The sequence below is a fragment of the Erigeron canadensis genome, chromosome 7 (assembly GCF_010389155.1).
Source record: "Erigeron canadensis isolate Cc75 chromosome 7, C_canadensis_v1, whole genome shotgun sequence".
Classification (NCBI taxonomy): Eukaryota; Viridiplantae; Streptophyta; class Magnoliopsida; order Asterales; family Asteraceae; genus Erigeron; species Erigeron canadensis.
Window position 1 is genome coordinate 5,953,956 of NC_057767.1, and position 18,366 is coordinate 5,972,321.

Below are 18,366 nucleotides of genomic sequence, written 5' to 3' on the forward strand. Positions count from 1 at the left end.
TTTGTAAGAAAAGATGAATATTACTAGTTATTGTTATGTGAATGAAAATGGTAGGTTGAACTACCTAATGTTATAGTTAAGATGAAAGTAACTCAATGACAAATGGGTTGGGTTTTGGGTTTAGAAAGGGCTAATGATTGAGTATGACTAGGTTGAGCTAGTCAAGTGTGAATGTAAGCTTATGCATTTTTATTATATGATTATAGGTTGAAGCTTGCTAGTGCTTATTCGTTTTTAGCTTTATTGTCCTTTTTGCGGAGGAGGTGAGTATATTTGCATACCTTTATGTTTATGTTGGGTCAATTGACCACCATGTTGAAGTATTTATCCATGTGTGGATAGACCACCATGTTGAAGTTATTTGTCCATGTGTGGAAAGACCACCATGTTGAAGTTATTTGTCCATGTGTGGAAAGACCACCATGTTGAAGTTATTTGTCCATGTGTGGAAAGACCACCATGTTGAAGTTGTTAGTCCATGTGTGGTAATTGATTGGCTTATATGGATCCATATATGTGTTGTTAGTGTGCAAGGTGAATATGTAAATGTGACATGACGATGCCATAGGTTACATGTGAAAGTCCTTGTACTTTGCCCTCCTTCGTATCCATAGATGTATGCAAGTATATTCACTAAGCATTCGCTTACGTTTTAGTTGTTTCCTTTTTATAGGCGGTTCCGGAAGAAGGAACTAAGAACTTGTTGATTTGAAGTTGAAGTTGCTTTTGGAAGACTTGGAGGTTTTGCCATTCATGGAAGAATGGTATTTTGTGTAGACACTTAGATATCCCCCCTCATTATGGCTCTTGACACTCTTGAATGTTTTGCTAATCTTGTTTTTGGTAAATTTTTGGAATTATGGTCATGTTGGGTCTTATGGTTTCAAGAGTAAGTATGGTCGTTTTGTTTAAATTGTCAACTTGGGTAAACGACCCATTTGGTTGTGTTTATGGATGTTGTTTCAAATAAATATCATAACTATGCTTGTAAATGGGTCAAATCCTTGTTTGAACTCAAAAATGTTGTAATATGAGGTTTGGTTTTGAGTTGGAAAAGGTTGCAAATTGAGTTAATAGTCAAATTTGATGTTGGTGTGTGCAGCAAGAGTACAGACGCAGACACGGCTGACCGTGCTCAGCGTCTGCAGTATTTCCTTTTGGTGTTCAGTTTCTGAGAGCACGGATGCAAAGCACGGTCGACCGTGCTTGCGGCCGCAGTTTCTCTGTCTTCGAGCAAAATTTTTCCGAGCTTCATTCGATGTTTTCAAGGTCTGAAACTTATAGGATATGTTTATTATAACATATTAAGGTGTTCTAATTTGTTAGATTTTGAATTTGATCATTTTGAGTTTTTCACCTTATTTTGTCTAAAATTTTTCTAAGTATGGATTGGTAAAATAAAGTCAACTTGTAAAAAAAAAATAAAAATTGGTCGAGTCGAGTTGAGTTCTTTCACGCATCCTCCACCACCACACCTTCGCCGTCACGACCACCGCCGCATCGCGCGAGTACAATGTTAGTAACCTTAAAAGTTAGCATTAGTAACTAGTAACTTAATACATGCATAAAAAAAGCTAGTATTTTACATATGAGTTTAGTATTTAGAAGTGTAACGAACTTTTACACTTTTTCTATTGTATGAATGTAACTTACATTTGGTGTATTGTAGGAAAAACTTTGTAAAACTTTTAAAATAATGTAACATTTTGACATGCACCAATCGAAAAATTACACGTGCTAACTCATATAATTTGCCACGTATACACTTTTTCATTATTTGAACAGTTTAATAAAATTTCTTCCTACATTGCAGCAAATCTAAGTTATATTCATACAATAGGAAAAAGTGTAAAAATTTCTTACACTTCCAGATATTAAAACCTTTACATATCGAAAACAACTTACATCAAATCAAAATATCTATGAGTATTTCTTATAATTAAATTGTACTTTAATTTAAAGAGTAATTATAGTTAATCTAACATAACAACAAAGCTAGACCACAAATTAAAAGCAATGATTTAAAATATCTTTCTTTACCACATGGGTATCCGCGTAATGTGACGACAGTAACAATATTAGCAGTCTCATCATGACGACTGGTAGTGATGATGTTAACTATTGATAATATCGACGTCAGTGGTATAAATTAATTTAAATATAATTGATGTAAAGATGATGATTCTTACTATAAATAAAATGGTGATGTAAAACTATAAATTGGTTCATTAAGCATATTTGGATAATTTCGTATATCCTGTTTTCAACTCTTCGATATAAAGTAGGTATAATTAATGTATCAAATTTGTTTTCCAAAAGCTAATGTATTTTAAAACATTGTTGATACTTTTTAATGTGTAAAAGAAATAATTAATACATTTATCATATTTTAATTGTACTAAACATTGATTATTATCAATGCCACTTGTTACTAACGTTCCATAATCCGATCTCTATCATTAATCCCTTAATATAAAATAAAAATAAATACATAGAAAAAATAACAATGATACAAAACAACGGAAAAAAAATGGTAAATAGTCGGCCCACAATTATCCAACGGTCAAGAAATATCGGTGGGTTCCGCCATCATGGTTTGATAGCATTGCATCGAAGGGAAGTCTTTCCAAGAGTATTTTTAATGGTGGGTTGAAGAAAAAAAAATTTTTTAAAAAAAAAGTTTTTATAAAGGTTGGTATTAATGGGTACAAATGCTTTTTTAATGAATAGCTTGAAAATTCTCAATCTTTTGTCAAAAGTTTTTTTCTTGTTTTAGTGATAAAAAAAACGCTTTAAAAAAAGTTTTTCCATTGCAAAAATGACTTTTTAATAGGTTGAAGATGGTGGATAATTAGATGGCAAAATAAAAAAGCTTTTTACCATTGTAGATGCTCTAATGAAAACTTGAATTTACGGAAAACTAAGTTCGAATCCTGAAAGAGTAAAATTTATCCATATTAATTGTCATGTTTTCAGATAAATTAATAATGTTTTTTTTCTCTTACTAAGTATTGGGTGAGGGAACTATATAAAGTGGACTTAGTCAAGACAACATAATCTAGACCCTGTTGAGATATTTGATCCGTACCTGTAAAATCTCTATATTTGTACTTCTATGCTCATTTATAATGCAAAATAGGAAAGTAATTCAATACTAATGTTTGTTGTGTGTTTTTTTTTTAACAACACTAATGTTTGTTGTTTAATTTAATATATTCAAATCCGTTTAAGTTTGAAAAAATGTTTATTACAACTCTAGGGTTGTTATTATTGTGTGTAGAAAAATATTACATTCCTTAAGTGAAAAATCCACTTTAAATTTTATGATAAAAATACAATTATTTTATTCACATCATTATCAATCATTATGACTTTCATTTACGTAACCACTATATTTTTCTTGGACAATTAGACCCCAAACATTTTACCGTTAATATGAAAACAATGATAACTCTTTAATATATCTTTTTGTCTTAAACAACAGTGGTGATTGGACTTAACGACATTGTCTTTTCATTGTATGTCACAGTGGTTGTAATTGCAACTTATAAGTAACTTTAAGATTTAAAAAACTCCATCCACACTAAAAGCTTTCTAAAACGCTATTTGAATTAAAGTTTCATTTTAGAGTTTTTTCTTTCAAATAAATTAGCATAGAAAACTTATTGTTTAAAATTAAAAGTTAAAACTCTAATTGTAGTCACCTCGGGCTTCTTCGCACCTGGATAGTACTAGGACCCTTGTGCCCCGGACCTTGAAAAACTCTTGTCAAACATGCCATACATTTGACAAAATTAAAAGATATGATGATAAATTTTTTTTAATAGATTGCATGTTTCTTAAAGATATCCACGTAGTACGACAATAACTTAAAAAAGTCGGCAATTAGTTATGATGGTATGGGTGAGGGTGGTGACAAAAGCATATATGTGTGAGAGGAAAAGTCGTAAAAAATATCATAACAAGGATATAATTTGAATAAGGGTTTTTCATGATAGATGAATTAATTGGTTTAAGTAAAGATGTTATAATAGTTAGTAGTTAATAAATTATATTTGAGAAAAGAGAGAAGATTTATATAAAAAAAGGAACGAAATGTATTTTTGGTCCCTGTGTTATCACACCGTTTGCAATATTGGTCCAAACATTTGCATAGTGGCGCGTCTGGTGCCACAAATGGAAAAGTTTCACAATTTTGGTCCATTTTTAACTTTCCGTCCATTTGTCTCCGTTATTGACCCCATGTGCGTATCACGTGTGGGGTAGATTCGTCAATTTAACGCCCATAGGACTATATTTGCAAAAAACACAACTGATTCTCCCACCTATCCCTTTATCCTTTTTCCCAAAATAAAATCATCATCAATATCAACAACAATAACACAAATTCTTAACGATCTTCAACTTCCTTTCTCAACTTATAAATTTAAAGATCTTCAGATGAATAAAGACCTTTGTTTAATAAATTAATCCAAAAAAACACCAAACAACAAAAGTCATTCATCATAATAAATCAAAATTATATACTATATATATACTTTTAGATCCGTTCCATTACATTTAATAAAGTAAATCTGGAAAAAAATTTTTGATATAATAAACAAATTAAAAACGATTATTAGCACCACCCCCTTCATTTGATTTAATTCCTATCCTATCACATACTCACACGCACTAACCCATTTTTTACTTCACACCTTGTTTGGTTGAATTTGTGTAGTTGATGGTGGGTTGGTGGTGATTGATGATGGTAGATTTTGATGAAGATGTATAGATGTGATGAAAATGATCTTTTTGAATTGAAGAATCTGCCTTTGAACACGATAGATTTTTATGGTGGATTTTGAGGAATTTTTTGATGAAGAATTTTTTACATCACCACTGTAGGCGTCGTTCTTTAAGTTCACCACCGCCGTCGCCCTTTAGATCCACCGTCGCCATCACCTTCAGATATTGCATCACCCGTTCTTGTTTATTATAATAGAAAAGGAAGAAGATACCCACGTGGGGTATTAAATCTTGTTTTGTTTATATAATTTTCAAAGTATATAGATCTTTTAAGGAAGAGCTATAGGTTCAATCTTTTTTTGTAACATCACATCTTTCTTTCCATGTTTGTATTCTAGGCTGAAATGGATATATTTCATATAAAGATAAAGATGTCAATCTGGTTTTTTGGTTAATTGTGAATGAAGAAAATTGAGATGATGATGATGATAACATGTTTATGATTTCTGTAAAAATCAAATAATTTAATGGTTTATTGAAATAACAGGTGGGATAATTTTTTTTTTTTTTTTTTTTTTTTTTTTGCAAAAATGGTCCATTAGAATTAAATTGACGAATCTACCCCGCACGTGACACGCACATGGGGTCAATAACGGAGGCAAATGGACGGAAAGTTAAAAATGGACCAAAATCGCCACTTTGCAAATGTTTGGACCAAGATTGCAAACGATGTCATAACACAAGGATCAAAAATGCATTTTATTCTAAAAAAAGGAAAACTTAACCATTTGCACAACAAGAAGAAAAATAAAAGAAATAGTTGCAAATTCAACCCTCATGTTTTATAAAGACTTAAAAATGCTCCTGATAATATACATGGCAATACCAAAGTATATGTGCAGTAGCAATATATATATTAACCCCTAAAAAAAAATCTTTTAAAAACTTTTATTTTAATCAAAGGTTTTTTTCTTTTATTTATTTATTTATTTTTTGAAAAACACTTAATAATGGTCTAGCTATTGAACAAAGCTTTCCAAATCAAACTATTTAGTAAAAAAAATCTTTTGGAAAAGCTATAGTTAGATTTTTTTAATAAATAATTAAAACGAACGAATTTATAAGGTGAAAATAAAAAAAATATTAAAAGCATTTTAATTTTGGAGATACTCTTATTTTTATTATAAATTTTTAGATAGAAGATAAATTATAAATTTGAGAAAGATTTATCATACTTTTAAAAAACATTAATATATACACACAATCGTTATACAGTACATCCCTGAGTTGTCAGATTGCGGTTGGGAAAAAATATAAGTGGGCCCCACGTTTAATTTAACTGGTAACTAGCTGGCAATTAAATAATAAATAAATAAAAAAATAATAAACAGACTGTTTCAAACCCCCAAACCGCCCTTAAAATCCCCCCCACCATCTCCATTACCCCAAAAACCACTTCCTCTTTAAAACCCCTCTCCTCAAAAAATCATAATAACATATCTTTTTTAAAACAAAAATAATTATAATTTTTTCTTTTTAAGAAAAAAAATTAATTGTTTTTTTTTATTATGGCTGAAGAAACTTTGAATACAAGTGCTGGTGGTGCTACGGTGGCGGCACCGGAGGTTGTGGCTGCCGTCGTTCCACCGGCTGAAGAGGTTACAAAAGTTGAAGAGAGTAAGGCTGTTGAAGAGGTGACGGCGTGTGACAAAGACGCGCCGCCGCCGGAAGCGGAAGAAGAAAAACCAAAAACTGATGAAGAAAAAGAAAAGATTTCGGAATCGGCTTCTTTTAAAGAAGAATCTAATGTTGCCGGAGAATTACCTGATCCACAAAAAAAGGCTTTAGATGAGTTTAAAGCTTTAGTTCAAGAGGCCCTTAATAAGCACGAGTTTTCCGCTCCGCCGGCGCCGGAAAAACCTCCGACGAAGGCGGTGGAAGAAGAAAGTAAGAAAGATGAGACAACCCCAGAAGCGGCGGTGGTGGTGGAAGAAACTCCGGCCAAGCCTGTTGAAGAAGAGACTAAGAAAGATGATCCAACTCCGGCTGCGGCGGCGGCGGAGACATCTGAGCCTCCGGTGGAGTGTAAAACTGAAAAAGAAGCAACACCGATTAAAGAAGAGGTAGTGGAAGAAGTGAAAACGGAAACCCCAGAAAGCGAAGCGGCCAAAGAAGTTGAAAAAAAGGTTATAACTGAAGAAGAAACAACACCGCCGCCGCAGACGGCGGTGCCGGTGGTGGAAGAGCCACCAGTGCCGGTCGAGCCAGAGGAAGTTTCAATATGGGGGATTCCGTTGTTAGCAGATGAAAGAAGTGACGTTATTTTACTAAAATTCCTCAGGGCACGTGACTTCAAAGTGAAAGAAGCTTTTGCAATGCTAAAAAGCGTGGTGACGTGGCGCAAAGAATTCGGAATTGAAGAATTGTTGACCGAAGATTTAGGAACAGAACAAGAAAAAGTTGTGTATATGCATGGAACAGACAAAGAAGGTCATCCTGTTTGTTACAATGCATATAGTGAATATGGAAATAAAGAGTTATATAATGAGACTTTTTCAACTGAAGAGAAAAGGACTAAGTATATAAAATGGAGGATTCAGTTTCTTGAAAAGTGTATCAGGAAACTTGATTTTAGTCCTGATGGAATTTGCACAATTGTGCAAGTTATTGATTTTAAAAACTCTCCTGGACCTTTTCAGTGGGAGTTGAGACAAGTTACTAAACAAGCTTTGCAGTTGTTTCAGGATAATTATCCTGAATTTGTTGCTAAACAGGTAAAATTTTCAATTCATCATTATATTATGTTTTTTGAGATTATTTTGTTGATTTCAATTAATAGGTCTTATCGTGTTTGGGAAAATTGACACTATTAGTTATTGTGTTTATTTATAGGTGTTTTATCTGACCTGTTATGACAGTCCTAATCATAATACGTTTTTTATATTTTGTGTGGGTAGGTGTTTATCAATGTTCCATTCCTGTACTTGGCTTTCTACAAGGTTGTGAATCCTTTTTTTACCCAAAGGACCAAGAGTAAGTTTGTGTTTGCTGGTCCTTCAAAGACTGCTGAAACACTTTTCAAGTGAGTAATAATTTTAGTATTTTTTTTTAACTTTATACTTTAGTTTTGTGATAAGTTTTGGCTAATAAGTATTGCTTTGTTTGTTTGATGAATATTATTAGATACATAGCACCAGAGTTGGTTCCAGTTCAATATGGTGGGCTTAGCAGGGAAGGAGAACAAGAATTTACATCTAGTGACTCTGTCACAGAAGAGATTATTAAACCTGCTTCCAAACACTGTGTTGAGTTTGCTGCTCCTGAGGTACTTTTACAGTTTTACATAGTTCTATGCTTTTTTTGGTGTGATTTTGATCAACTTATGTGTTTTTTGCATATGGGAGTTTTCTAAGAATAGTGTGATTCCATCAAGTTATTGATTTGTTCATAGGAGTATACTTTTAGTTACTAATGGTTTTGGTTATGGTTTGGAAAAGTTTTGATCAAAGTATGAAAAGTTTTACCATGTGGGAATTTAAAAAAAAACTTGTGCAAGACATCTAATGCTATTATGTTTGTTTTTTTCTCTTCATGTTAAAATTCTGTTTTAAAGTACTTGCTTTTTTTGTTGATGATTTGATCAAATCTTGGTTTTTTACATGTGAGAACTTGGTTACAAATCATGTAGATACAGATGATGCATGACATAGTACTCATGTGGGAATTATGTTTAAAGTACTACTTTGGGGATGATTTTGATCAAAATCCTTTTTGCTTTGCATGTGAGGATTTCATTAGAAATCATGCTAAATACATGATACATAACTTAAAAGTTGAAACATATTGTTTTGAATGATTTCTTTTTGTTTATGTATTTGATATATGTCTGTTCTTTTAAAGTGGAAAATTGTTTAAATTTGAATTTCATAATAAGAGCAAAATTTTGAGTTTTTGATATGGGACTTTTGCGAAAATTGGCAGACTTGCACATTGGTATGGGAAGCTAGAGTGGTGGACTATGGAATCACATACGTAGCCGAGTTTGTGCCTGCAGCTGAAGACGGCTACACCGTGATCATTCAAAAGTCACGAAAGATTTCAGCCACGACCGATGAGCCAGTGTTATGCGGATCATTTAAATGCGGTGAACCAGGCAAAGTGGTCTTGACCTTTGACAACCAAACCTCAAAGAAGAAGAAAGTCCTATACAGGAGCAAGACCAAAGTGTCATCTGATTAAGCACTGAAAGACAAAGGAAGGATCAAAAAATGGCTGGCTGTTTGTTTAAATTACCAAAATAGGTTTCATTTTTGTTGGGTCATTGTTATTATTTCTATTAAATTTTTTATTCATGGATTTATATTTATCTTTGGGGATTTGAGGAATCTTTTTTACATGGGATTCTTTTTTGGGATTTGTCTGTTTGGGTGTGTGATTACTTTGCTTTATACAAATACTCTATGTGCATTGTTGGACTTTTGGACCAAGGAAAGTAAAGTAAACATTTGAAAATTTTTGTATATACACAGTTCATTCTTTACTTATATATATATGTACACAACAAGTGGTTTGTGGCCGAAGATGCTTTTGTCATTGTCTCCTAAATGTCCCTTTTGTTGAATTTTTATTTGTTTAAAGTTGTTTCTTGGTGATTATCTTTAAATTCATTCACATCATGAGCTGGATAAAGCTTTTAACTTTATCTTTCACAGCTCATATCATGATTTCACAACTAAGATATTATTATTATTATTATTATTCGTGTGATTCTTTTTTAATATCTTCAATAATTAGATGGTTACATAATTTGTCTTTGTTCTTTGGAAGTTGCAAACGAGTGACAAAGGCCTAAAACTGTAAGTGATTCTGTTTTGGCAAAAACTATGACACCCGTTCATGGTTGGTTTCGGTTTGTTCAAGCGAGGCTAAAAATTTGACTGAGTTCATAGTATACTTTTGGATAGTTGGGCAAGTTATATTCGACCGTTAAAGAAAAAAAATTGTTTTAACTAAACATTTTATGTGAAATGAAATCCGTAACTTTATATCCATATGATAAAACAAATTGGGTATGTGTTAGAAATGATAGTTTACAAATTAAAAAGGATATGAAAACTTTAAGTACATGACTAAAAAACTACAGTACTTGAATTTTTTTTTTTTGAAGTTTAAAACCTCGTGGTTGGTTAATGTTTTTTTTTTTTGAAAAGCAGTTGGTTAATGGTTACTGCATGTCTAGTGTGGTGTTTTTTGTGATCTTCAAGTTGTTAAAGAGCAAATTTGTTTTGAATATATCCTTTTCTATAATCGGTTTAAGGTCATTAGAAAGACTCTCATTGTTATAAGCAACTTTAAATCAATTCCAGTAGACGTACACATCAAGCGTTTCAAAACTTATGCAATTTCAGCCTCAAATGGATCAATATTCAACTTCAATTGTTAGTTTGATGGCAACGGCTGTGTTTTATCCAAATCAATTTCAATCGACGAACATTCAATATCTAGATACAAGACTTTTTGTCTAGAGGTGGCATTAGAAAGTTACTATCGAGTAGACAAATTTAAAACAAGGGATACCATTACTGCCTTGCTTAGGCTACGAGTCCGCTTAATTCATAAAGATTACCCTCACGTCCTATTAGAAGTGTCATGTTTTAATTTTTCACAATCTAACATTTAGATCGTAAATAATTTTTTTTTATGTTAGATAATATTTTATTAAAGTTATATTTTAAAGTCAAAGTTTAAAAATAAAACTTTAAATATTCATAATATTGCACTTACAATGGAACAAATGGAGTAATTTCTTTTAAGGAAAAATGATGTATGTCTTAGTGGTCAAAAAAATATCATATCCTGGTCGATACAACTACCTCTAAACTTTAAATTGTTTTTCATGCAACAAAGTTCTGTGATTGTGTTTTTTTTTTTTAATCAAGCATAGTCGCTCCTTAATTTGGTTTCAAATCGATGGTTAGTTTCAAATATATGTTTGTAAATTGTAGTTTCGAATCAAAGTTTGTCATTTGAGTTTAGACGTTTCTACTGAACTTCCAATTGAATTAAAAATTTCATGTTTGTGGAATCAAATTTTGATACAATAAAAAAAAAATAAAAAAAATCAATATATTAACGTTACAAAACATAAGTGGAGCATTGGCAGATGCTTTTCAGAACTTCAACCGTTGATAAAAACATTTCCACTAGGTAAAGTCTGTAAAATATTACTCCGTATTAATCAAACTCTTAAATCCTTAAAAGGTGTTTTTTGGCAAGATAAAGTCCGTTTTATGCTTATTTTATATAGAAAAATGATAAATTCACTAAAGATTAGCCTAAAAATCATCTTAAAATTATAAGAATATAACATGTGGTATCCACTAATTCCTTTCCTAATCTTGTCCACTGATTTTTACATATGACATCATCTATTAATTAGGAGAATTTTTAGGCTATTTTGTTATGATGATTAATCATTTCCCTTTTATATATTCTAGTACCTCATTTCAAAAAAAAAATGATAAATCTTCATAACCAAATAACCTAATAATCCTCCTAAAACATTAAAAAGTGATATGTGATATCCATTAATTATCTTTCCCAATCTTGTCCCCTAATTTTTTCACGTGTCATCAACTCATAATTAGGCTATTTAGTAGAATAATTAATCATTTTCTTTAAAAATACCATATCATGTATATCATGTATATAACAGTTTTCATCTATAGCACAATCACTATTAGGCAACTTTATTTACACCTAAAAACTACTCGTATTACTTTCTCTATCATTTAAGAACAAAAAAACCAATTAAACTTCACAGATAATTTGTGGATAAGAAAGAATAGCATTAACATTTAAAGTTGGAAGTGAATAACAAAATGAAAAAAAAAAAAAAAAAAAAACACGTTCTTTGTACTAGTAAGTTAGTTTCGGAAAATTGTACTATTGCTCGATTTTTTTCATGCTAGCGAAGTTACCAAGAGCCGAGGGCATGGCAAATACGATCTACCACGATCACAAACATACGTTGATGTGATCTCATTTTTTTTTTTTTATTTTTCTAATTCTACTTCGGTCACACTATTTTATCTCGTTCTCATTATCTTCGGTCTTCACTACTCCATACACCAGTGGATCCATTTATTATATGTGACTATGTGAGTGTAAAAACCAAAAAAAAATAAAATAAAATATCAGACGCGAAATAATGTTGGCAAGCCGGGAACACCGATCACCTCCCACACCGTATACAATGAGCTCAATGTTGAACGTGATGCCAGACGAGGAAGGGCTCATATCGGGTGCTCTAAAAGGTTAACACATGCAAACAATTGTGCAGACTTCAAGCGGCATCCTATATATGCAAATTTCTAAACAATATATGTGGTCCAGTAAATGCCTATAGATAAAATACTCACTCTATGACTCTATAGCAATTTTTGAGCGTCCTACTTTAGATTATTTAAAGGTACTAATTTTTATTATATGTTTTGGAAAATGATATATTTTTAAAAGTCAATTTAATAATTTTTCTAACAAGTTGATTGTGACATCTTTTTTTAAAAAACAGTCGATTATGACATTTAGTAAAGTTAAAAGACAGAAACAAGAAAGAATTAATGCATTACCCATTTCATGTAATCAAGGTGTTAAGAAGAACTCAGGGTTTTTAACATGTGCTCAGGGCTTAAGATTCATTTAGGAAAATCTAATTTGTACGGAATTGGTGTTACGGGTGACAAGGTGGCTAATATGGTCAAAGTGGTTAACTGTGCTGCTGGATCGCTCCCCTTTAAGCATTTGGGAGTCTGGATAGGGGCAAATATGAACAAGATAGTCGATTGGAGTTTTATTATCGACATATTCAAGGCTAGATTGTCTCATTGGCGTGCTGCAAGCTTGTCGATTGCTGGCAGAATCATTCTCATTAAATCGGTTCTGGAAAGCTTACCTACTTACTCGTTTTCCCTGTATAAAGCTCCTCAGAAGGTGATTGAATGTTTAGAAGTTCGAATAAGAAGGTTTCTTTGGGGCAGCTCGAGTGAAGGTCGAAAAATTCATTAGGTGGCTTGGGATAGAGTCGCTTCTCCTGTCGATATGGGTGGTCTCGGGCTCAGCAAACTAAGGGACACAAATGTCGCACTTCTTTCAAAATGGTTGTGGAGGTTTAAAAATGAACCTAACAGTCTATGGAGAAGGGTTATCGTTTCAGTTCACGATACAAAGAGGGGCTGGCATCATGTCACGGTGAATAAATACTTACCATGTACATGGAATAACATTGTGAAGTGCTATGAGTCGGTTAAGGTGGCTGGAAAAGGAATTAACTGTGCACTTAAAGGTGACGTGGGCAATGGGAATGATATTAGTTTCTGGTTGGATAGTTGGGTATGTGAGGAACCGCTTAGATATAAGTATCCTCTCCAATTTAAGCTCGAAAAGAATAAAAAGGCTATGGTGGCTGACAGGGTTGTTGGGGGATCGGGCATCAACTGTATAACTTGGGAATGGACCAAAAAACCATCCAACGAGGAGAAGGGTGATCTGGTCAGCCTAGAGAGAATGATGGAAGGGGTGGTCTTGGGTATTAGAGCGGACATGTGAGTCTGGTCTGGTAGTAAAGATAAAGTCATGACGGTTAGAAGCATGAAAGATTTCATCAGTAGTGGTCAGGACTTTAGTGGCAGGTTCGTTTTTGAATGGTGCAAATGGGTTCCAAGAAAATGTAATATCTTGTTATGGAGGGCAGCTATGAATAGAATCCCTACCTCGGAAGCTTTACAAACCCGTAACTGTTATATCCCTGATCCTTCTATCTGTCTTTTGTAGGGAGGAGGTGGAGACTGTGGAACATGTTTTCTGCAATTGTATTATGGTGGCCAAGATCTGGCAGTGAGTACAAGACTAGTGCAATACGTCCCCATTTTTTATTTTTGAAGTTAAGGATCTTTTATTGTTCCATGAACAACAAAGGAAGAGTGACATTGAAAAATCCGTTATCAAGGGTATTATTATGACGAGTTGTTGGTTCATCTGGAAGACGAGGTGCGAGATCAAGTTTGCCAATGGAAGCGAAAATGAGAAGACAATCATGCACAACATCAAGTCAATGGGGTTTATGTGGTTTTGTAATAGATCTAAAAATAATAGGGTGTTTTGGACCAACTGGTGTTCTTTCAAATTCATGTAAATAATTGTACATTTATATTGTCGGCGATTCGCCGGGGTGAGTTATCAATAGAATTTCACTTTTCAAAAAAGAAGAAGAAGAATATTAGACTGATTTTTTTATAAGGACGTATCGGTTATTTTATTTATGGCGATTTATATATATATATATATATATATTATTTTTTAGGCATAATTACATATCTACCCAAATATGCTTTAGAAGCATTGTATTTAAGCATTAAAAACTTGCACTTTAGGTAAATACATAGTTATTTCTAAAAAGTAGGATATATATGTAGATATTCCTTTTATTTATATCTTTTCGATGTGGTTGAGGAAAGAAATTATTACTCCGTATTTCTTTGTGTGAAGAACTCTTACCCACAAACTACACCCCCAAAATTGGTAGGTAACGATACAAAAAAGAATTAATACTTTCAACAATATATATTACACTAAACGTCTCAAATTATTTCATTCTTTAATCATCAAACCAGAAAAGTAATTCTCATTCTAAATTCACACTTACATTCCATCTTATCAAACACTCCTTAATACCTTAATGTGTATGATAAATATAGGGAAAATTACTACAATGGTCAAATTTGAGATTGTATGTCCGAATATGGACACCTACAAAGAAAATTACCACAATAGTCATGTGTTTCTACCACCTAACTCATCTTACTAATAAGTAATAATAACTAATAAGATTATGCCAAGTGTTTTTTTAAGATTCATATATTGTACTAGTTTGTTTTTATAGATCACTTTTTTAATAAAAAATGAAGAAAATTTTGTAAAATATTTATCAATAGATTTATTTAAATAATTGTTTCCCATAAAAATCAATCAAAGTTAACAAATTTTATAAATAATTATAACGGAAACAAATTATATTATTAAGTTTGTTTTTTTTTTCTTTAATATAAAATCTACCTCAAACTATTTTTAAACTTTTTCTCTTTAGATATGCACAGTAGTTGTAACATTCTTGATTTTTGACTTCTATTAACGTGAATTAAACGTGATTAATTTTGACTTAATTCCATGATTTTGTGGCTTAGTTTATTCTCGACCCGTTGACTCGAACGTGCTAAATGATGTATTACTCTAATTGATTTAAATAATTCATTTATTTATTTATGAATTTGAAACGTGTATTTATGCTAGTCGAAGCTACGTGGACATATCGATTCGGTTTAGGACGTAAGTTGACGTTTAATTGAATTAGAAATGTAATCGGGTGATCCATGGGTCGACCCAAGACCCATGAATGACCACTCTTGACCCAACCCTATCCCAAACCACCCAACCAAGTCTTCCACCCCATCCATTCAATTCTTACACTTCACTCTTTTTTTTTTGAACATTACACTTCACTCTTATCTCTCTCTCTCACCTCTCATTTATTCTTACTTTCATTTCATCAACAACCTAGAAGATCCATCATAAATTCTCATTTAATCTTCATAAATATTGAGTCTTTATTGTTAAAATAGCTAAATCTTACAACCCTTATAATAATATCCATCAAAAATCCAAGAGTTTCTAAGTCTCAAGTGTTCATCCATTCTCTAGGGCTCAAAAACGGATTTGGAGTTTGGTCTCGAATTGGTAAGTGTTTTATAGCTCAAAACGTCCCTTGTTTATTGTACAATTCTTCCCCTTCGTGAATCTAAACGTTTGGTGGTCGACTTTGACGTAAATTGGGTGTTTTAGCCCCAAATTGTGTTTGGAAACGAATCTTGAGATTTTTAGAAGTAGGTTTACGTAAAAGTATGATTTTGTGACTTGATTATACTAGAATTTGATTGTGTCAAAGTTTGGTAACTTGAATTGGCTTCTAGGTTGATCGATTTGTGTCAAAATTAGAGTTTTGGTATGAGTCTGGGCAATATGCACTACATATAGGTGACATGCGCCGCATATCGGGTCATTTTTCTGAAAAACATCATCAAATCTTCATCCAACCCAGAAATTCGCCGCATATTTCCAAGGGTGCGCCGCATATAAATCCTTTGTCCCTTCTGACTAATAAATGCGCTGCATGTTTTTGGAGGGCGCGCTGCATGTTGAGGATTTTCTGACAATATGCGCCGCATATAAATCTTTGTCTCTTCTGACCAAAACATGTGCCGCATGTTTTTGAGGGTGCGCCGCATCTTTCCAAAAGTGTATCTTTCCGGTACAACGTAAACTTATATTTTTATTTATCGATCGTGGGGTGTCTTGGTTTGGCATGGGATGTCTTGTAATGTAATGTGGACTATAATGTGATGATTAAACGTTGATGCATTAGGTTTGTGATCGTTGTGCTCCCCGCTCACCCGCTTACTCTCTTTCTAACGACTTCCAAGGCAAATGTGAGTTTCGTAGCCCCTACGTTTACTTTATTTGGGTTGAAAAGTGTACTCGTTTGTTAAATTTTTGTTGTTTGATTTTTACTTTGTTATTATATGAAATGAAACGTTAAACGCCAACTTGTTTTGCTTGTTCACGTGATTGTATGTGTTTATGATTACACATTATTTATTATGTAAGTCGTGGCAGAAACGTATTTCGCGCATTGTTCATCATGTAAGTCATGTCGGTTTATCGCGCATTATTTATCATGTAAGTCGTGCTAGAAACGTATTACGCGCATTGTTCATCATGTAAGTCATGCCGGTTATTGCACATTATTTATTATGTAAGTCGAGCCGTTATAACTATTATTAAACGTAACATTAACTTGTGTTGATTTGTGTGGACGTGATTAGGTATCCTAATCCTCGTGTATCGTTAACGGTTGATATCCCGACACTTGATTTTCATTACTTAAACCTACGAACTCACCAACTTTATGTTGACACGTTTTAGTACACTTTTCAGGTGAACAAGTTAATCAAAGACGCATTGGATGATTTTTTTTTTTGATGGATTGCATGCTAGGATTTGGACTTGGACTTTTATGTGGATCCTTGATTCATAGTTTCCGTTATTGGGTTATGCTTAGGATTATAAGCCATCTTTTGAACTAAAATTTGTAAACGTTTGATGGTCGTGCTCCTTATGCATGTTTGTTGATTTTGTACTTGTATTTGAAGCGAATTGTATGGATTGTCCAATCCTTTTATGCATTTAGTTTAGCTCTACTTAATTTCCATGTCGTGTTGTGCTTTTCTTATGATATCCCATTATTCCGCCTTGTTGGGGTGTTATAGTAGTGCATCTATCTATTCATTCTATATTAAATAGTTCGAGATAGATTTTATATCTAAGAGAAAAAGAATACTATATCTAATAATACAATTTGTTTCCGTTATAAATATTTATAAAATTTGTTAACTTTTGATTAATTTTTATGGGAAGCAATTATTTAAATAAATCTATTGATAAACCTTATACAAAGTTTTATCCATTTTTTTTATTAAAGAAGTGATCCATAAAAACAATCTAGTACAATATATGAAGCCTACAAAAAAAACACTTGGCATAATCTTATAAGTTATTATTATTTCATACTAAGATAATTAGATGGTAAGGAATCCATGACCATTGTGGTAATTTTTTTTTAGGTGTCCATATTTGGACATACACTCTCAAATTTGATCATTGTAGTAATTTTCCCATAGATATATGCTTTTAAACATATGTAAAATTTGTGTATATTTGTTTTGTTTCTTTCTAAAAAAAAATGAGTAAACATATGAAGAAAGTATTGTCTCTAACTTTAAACCGTTTTTTCCTAATTAGTAAATTTTTGATAGTTATTATTCTTTGAAAAACCCAACTATTTGTCGGAAAATGATATTCTAGTGCTCATTATCACCTTCTAAACAAGCTAAGAAAATCAATGTTTGTTGTTTAATAAAGAAGAATAAGAAAACAACTTAATACCTAAAGAATATGATAATTAAAACAGAAATTATGTACCTTCTATACAATTTAGTTTTGAATATGATACGATCAAGTTGAATAATTGATGGTCCCATTAGGAGGTGAAACGGGCCAACTCGTGTGTCTTCGGCATTATTGCTTCCGAAATTTAATTGAATGTTTTTTAAGCTTTACACGGAACTTATGAGGGATTTAATTTAATTTAAGTGATTGTGACACCCTTATTTTATAGTGGACGAAAGTTAACAAGATAAACTTTATATAGATAAGAATTTCTAATCATGGTTTTAGTGAAATTAAATAAATGGTTATTATAAAACAAATATTAAGAGAAAACAAATAAGACATGGTTATTATCAAACATTTTATATATATAGGATGGAAAGTTGAAATTATAAACTCTATGTCTAAAGTAATAACACATTTATTGAATCTTTAATTAATTAGATAAGTTTATGATAAAATGTTGATTGAACCAATATTGTTAGACCGTCTTCAATGATTTTTCGGTTTTAAACCTTATCTCTGTTTTAAACATGTCATCTCATTTCTTGTATGGATCTCATTGGTTTTTACAATTAT

At 32.2% G+C, this 18,366-nt stretch overlaps 1 protein-coding gene across 1 annotated transcript; it reads left to right on the forward strand.

Annotated features, from left to right (window-relative positions):
• The first annotated feature begins 6,196 nt into the window (after nucleotides 1–6,196).
• LOC122606730 (patellin-3-like) lies at nucleotides 6,197–9,248 on the forward strand. The gene is made up of 4 exons (XM_043779588.1): nucleotides 6,197–7,502; nucleotides 7,686–7,810; nucleotides 7,912–8,053; nucleotides 8,710–9,248. Exons 1-4 carry the CDS (start codon nucleotides 6,297–6,299, stop codon nucleotides 8,965–8,967), a joined length of 1,731 nt encoding a protein of 576 aa, XP_043635523.1. The 5' UTR covers nucleotides 6,197–6,296; the 3' UTR covers nucleotides 8,968–9,248.
• Nucleotides 9,249–18,366: the final 9,118 nt, after the last annotated feature.

Bases quoted from the DNA above. Each gene is read 5' to 3' on its own strand.
- LOC122606730 (XM_043779588.1), top strand. From the start codon at position 6,297: ATGGCTGAAGAAACTTTGAATACAAGTGCTGGTGGTGCTACGGTGGCG. The intron at 7,503-7,685 runs GTAAAATTTTCA...TTGTGTGGGTAG, and splicing joins CTGAATTTGTTGCTAAACAG to GTGTTTATCAATGTTCCATT. The intron at 7,811-7,911 runs GTGAGTAATAAT...GAATATTATTAG, and splicing joins ACTGCTGAAACACTTTTCAA to ATACATAGCACCAGAGTTGG.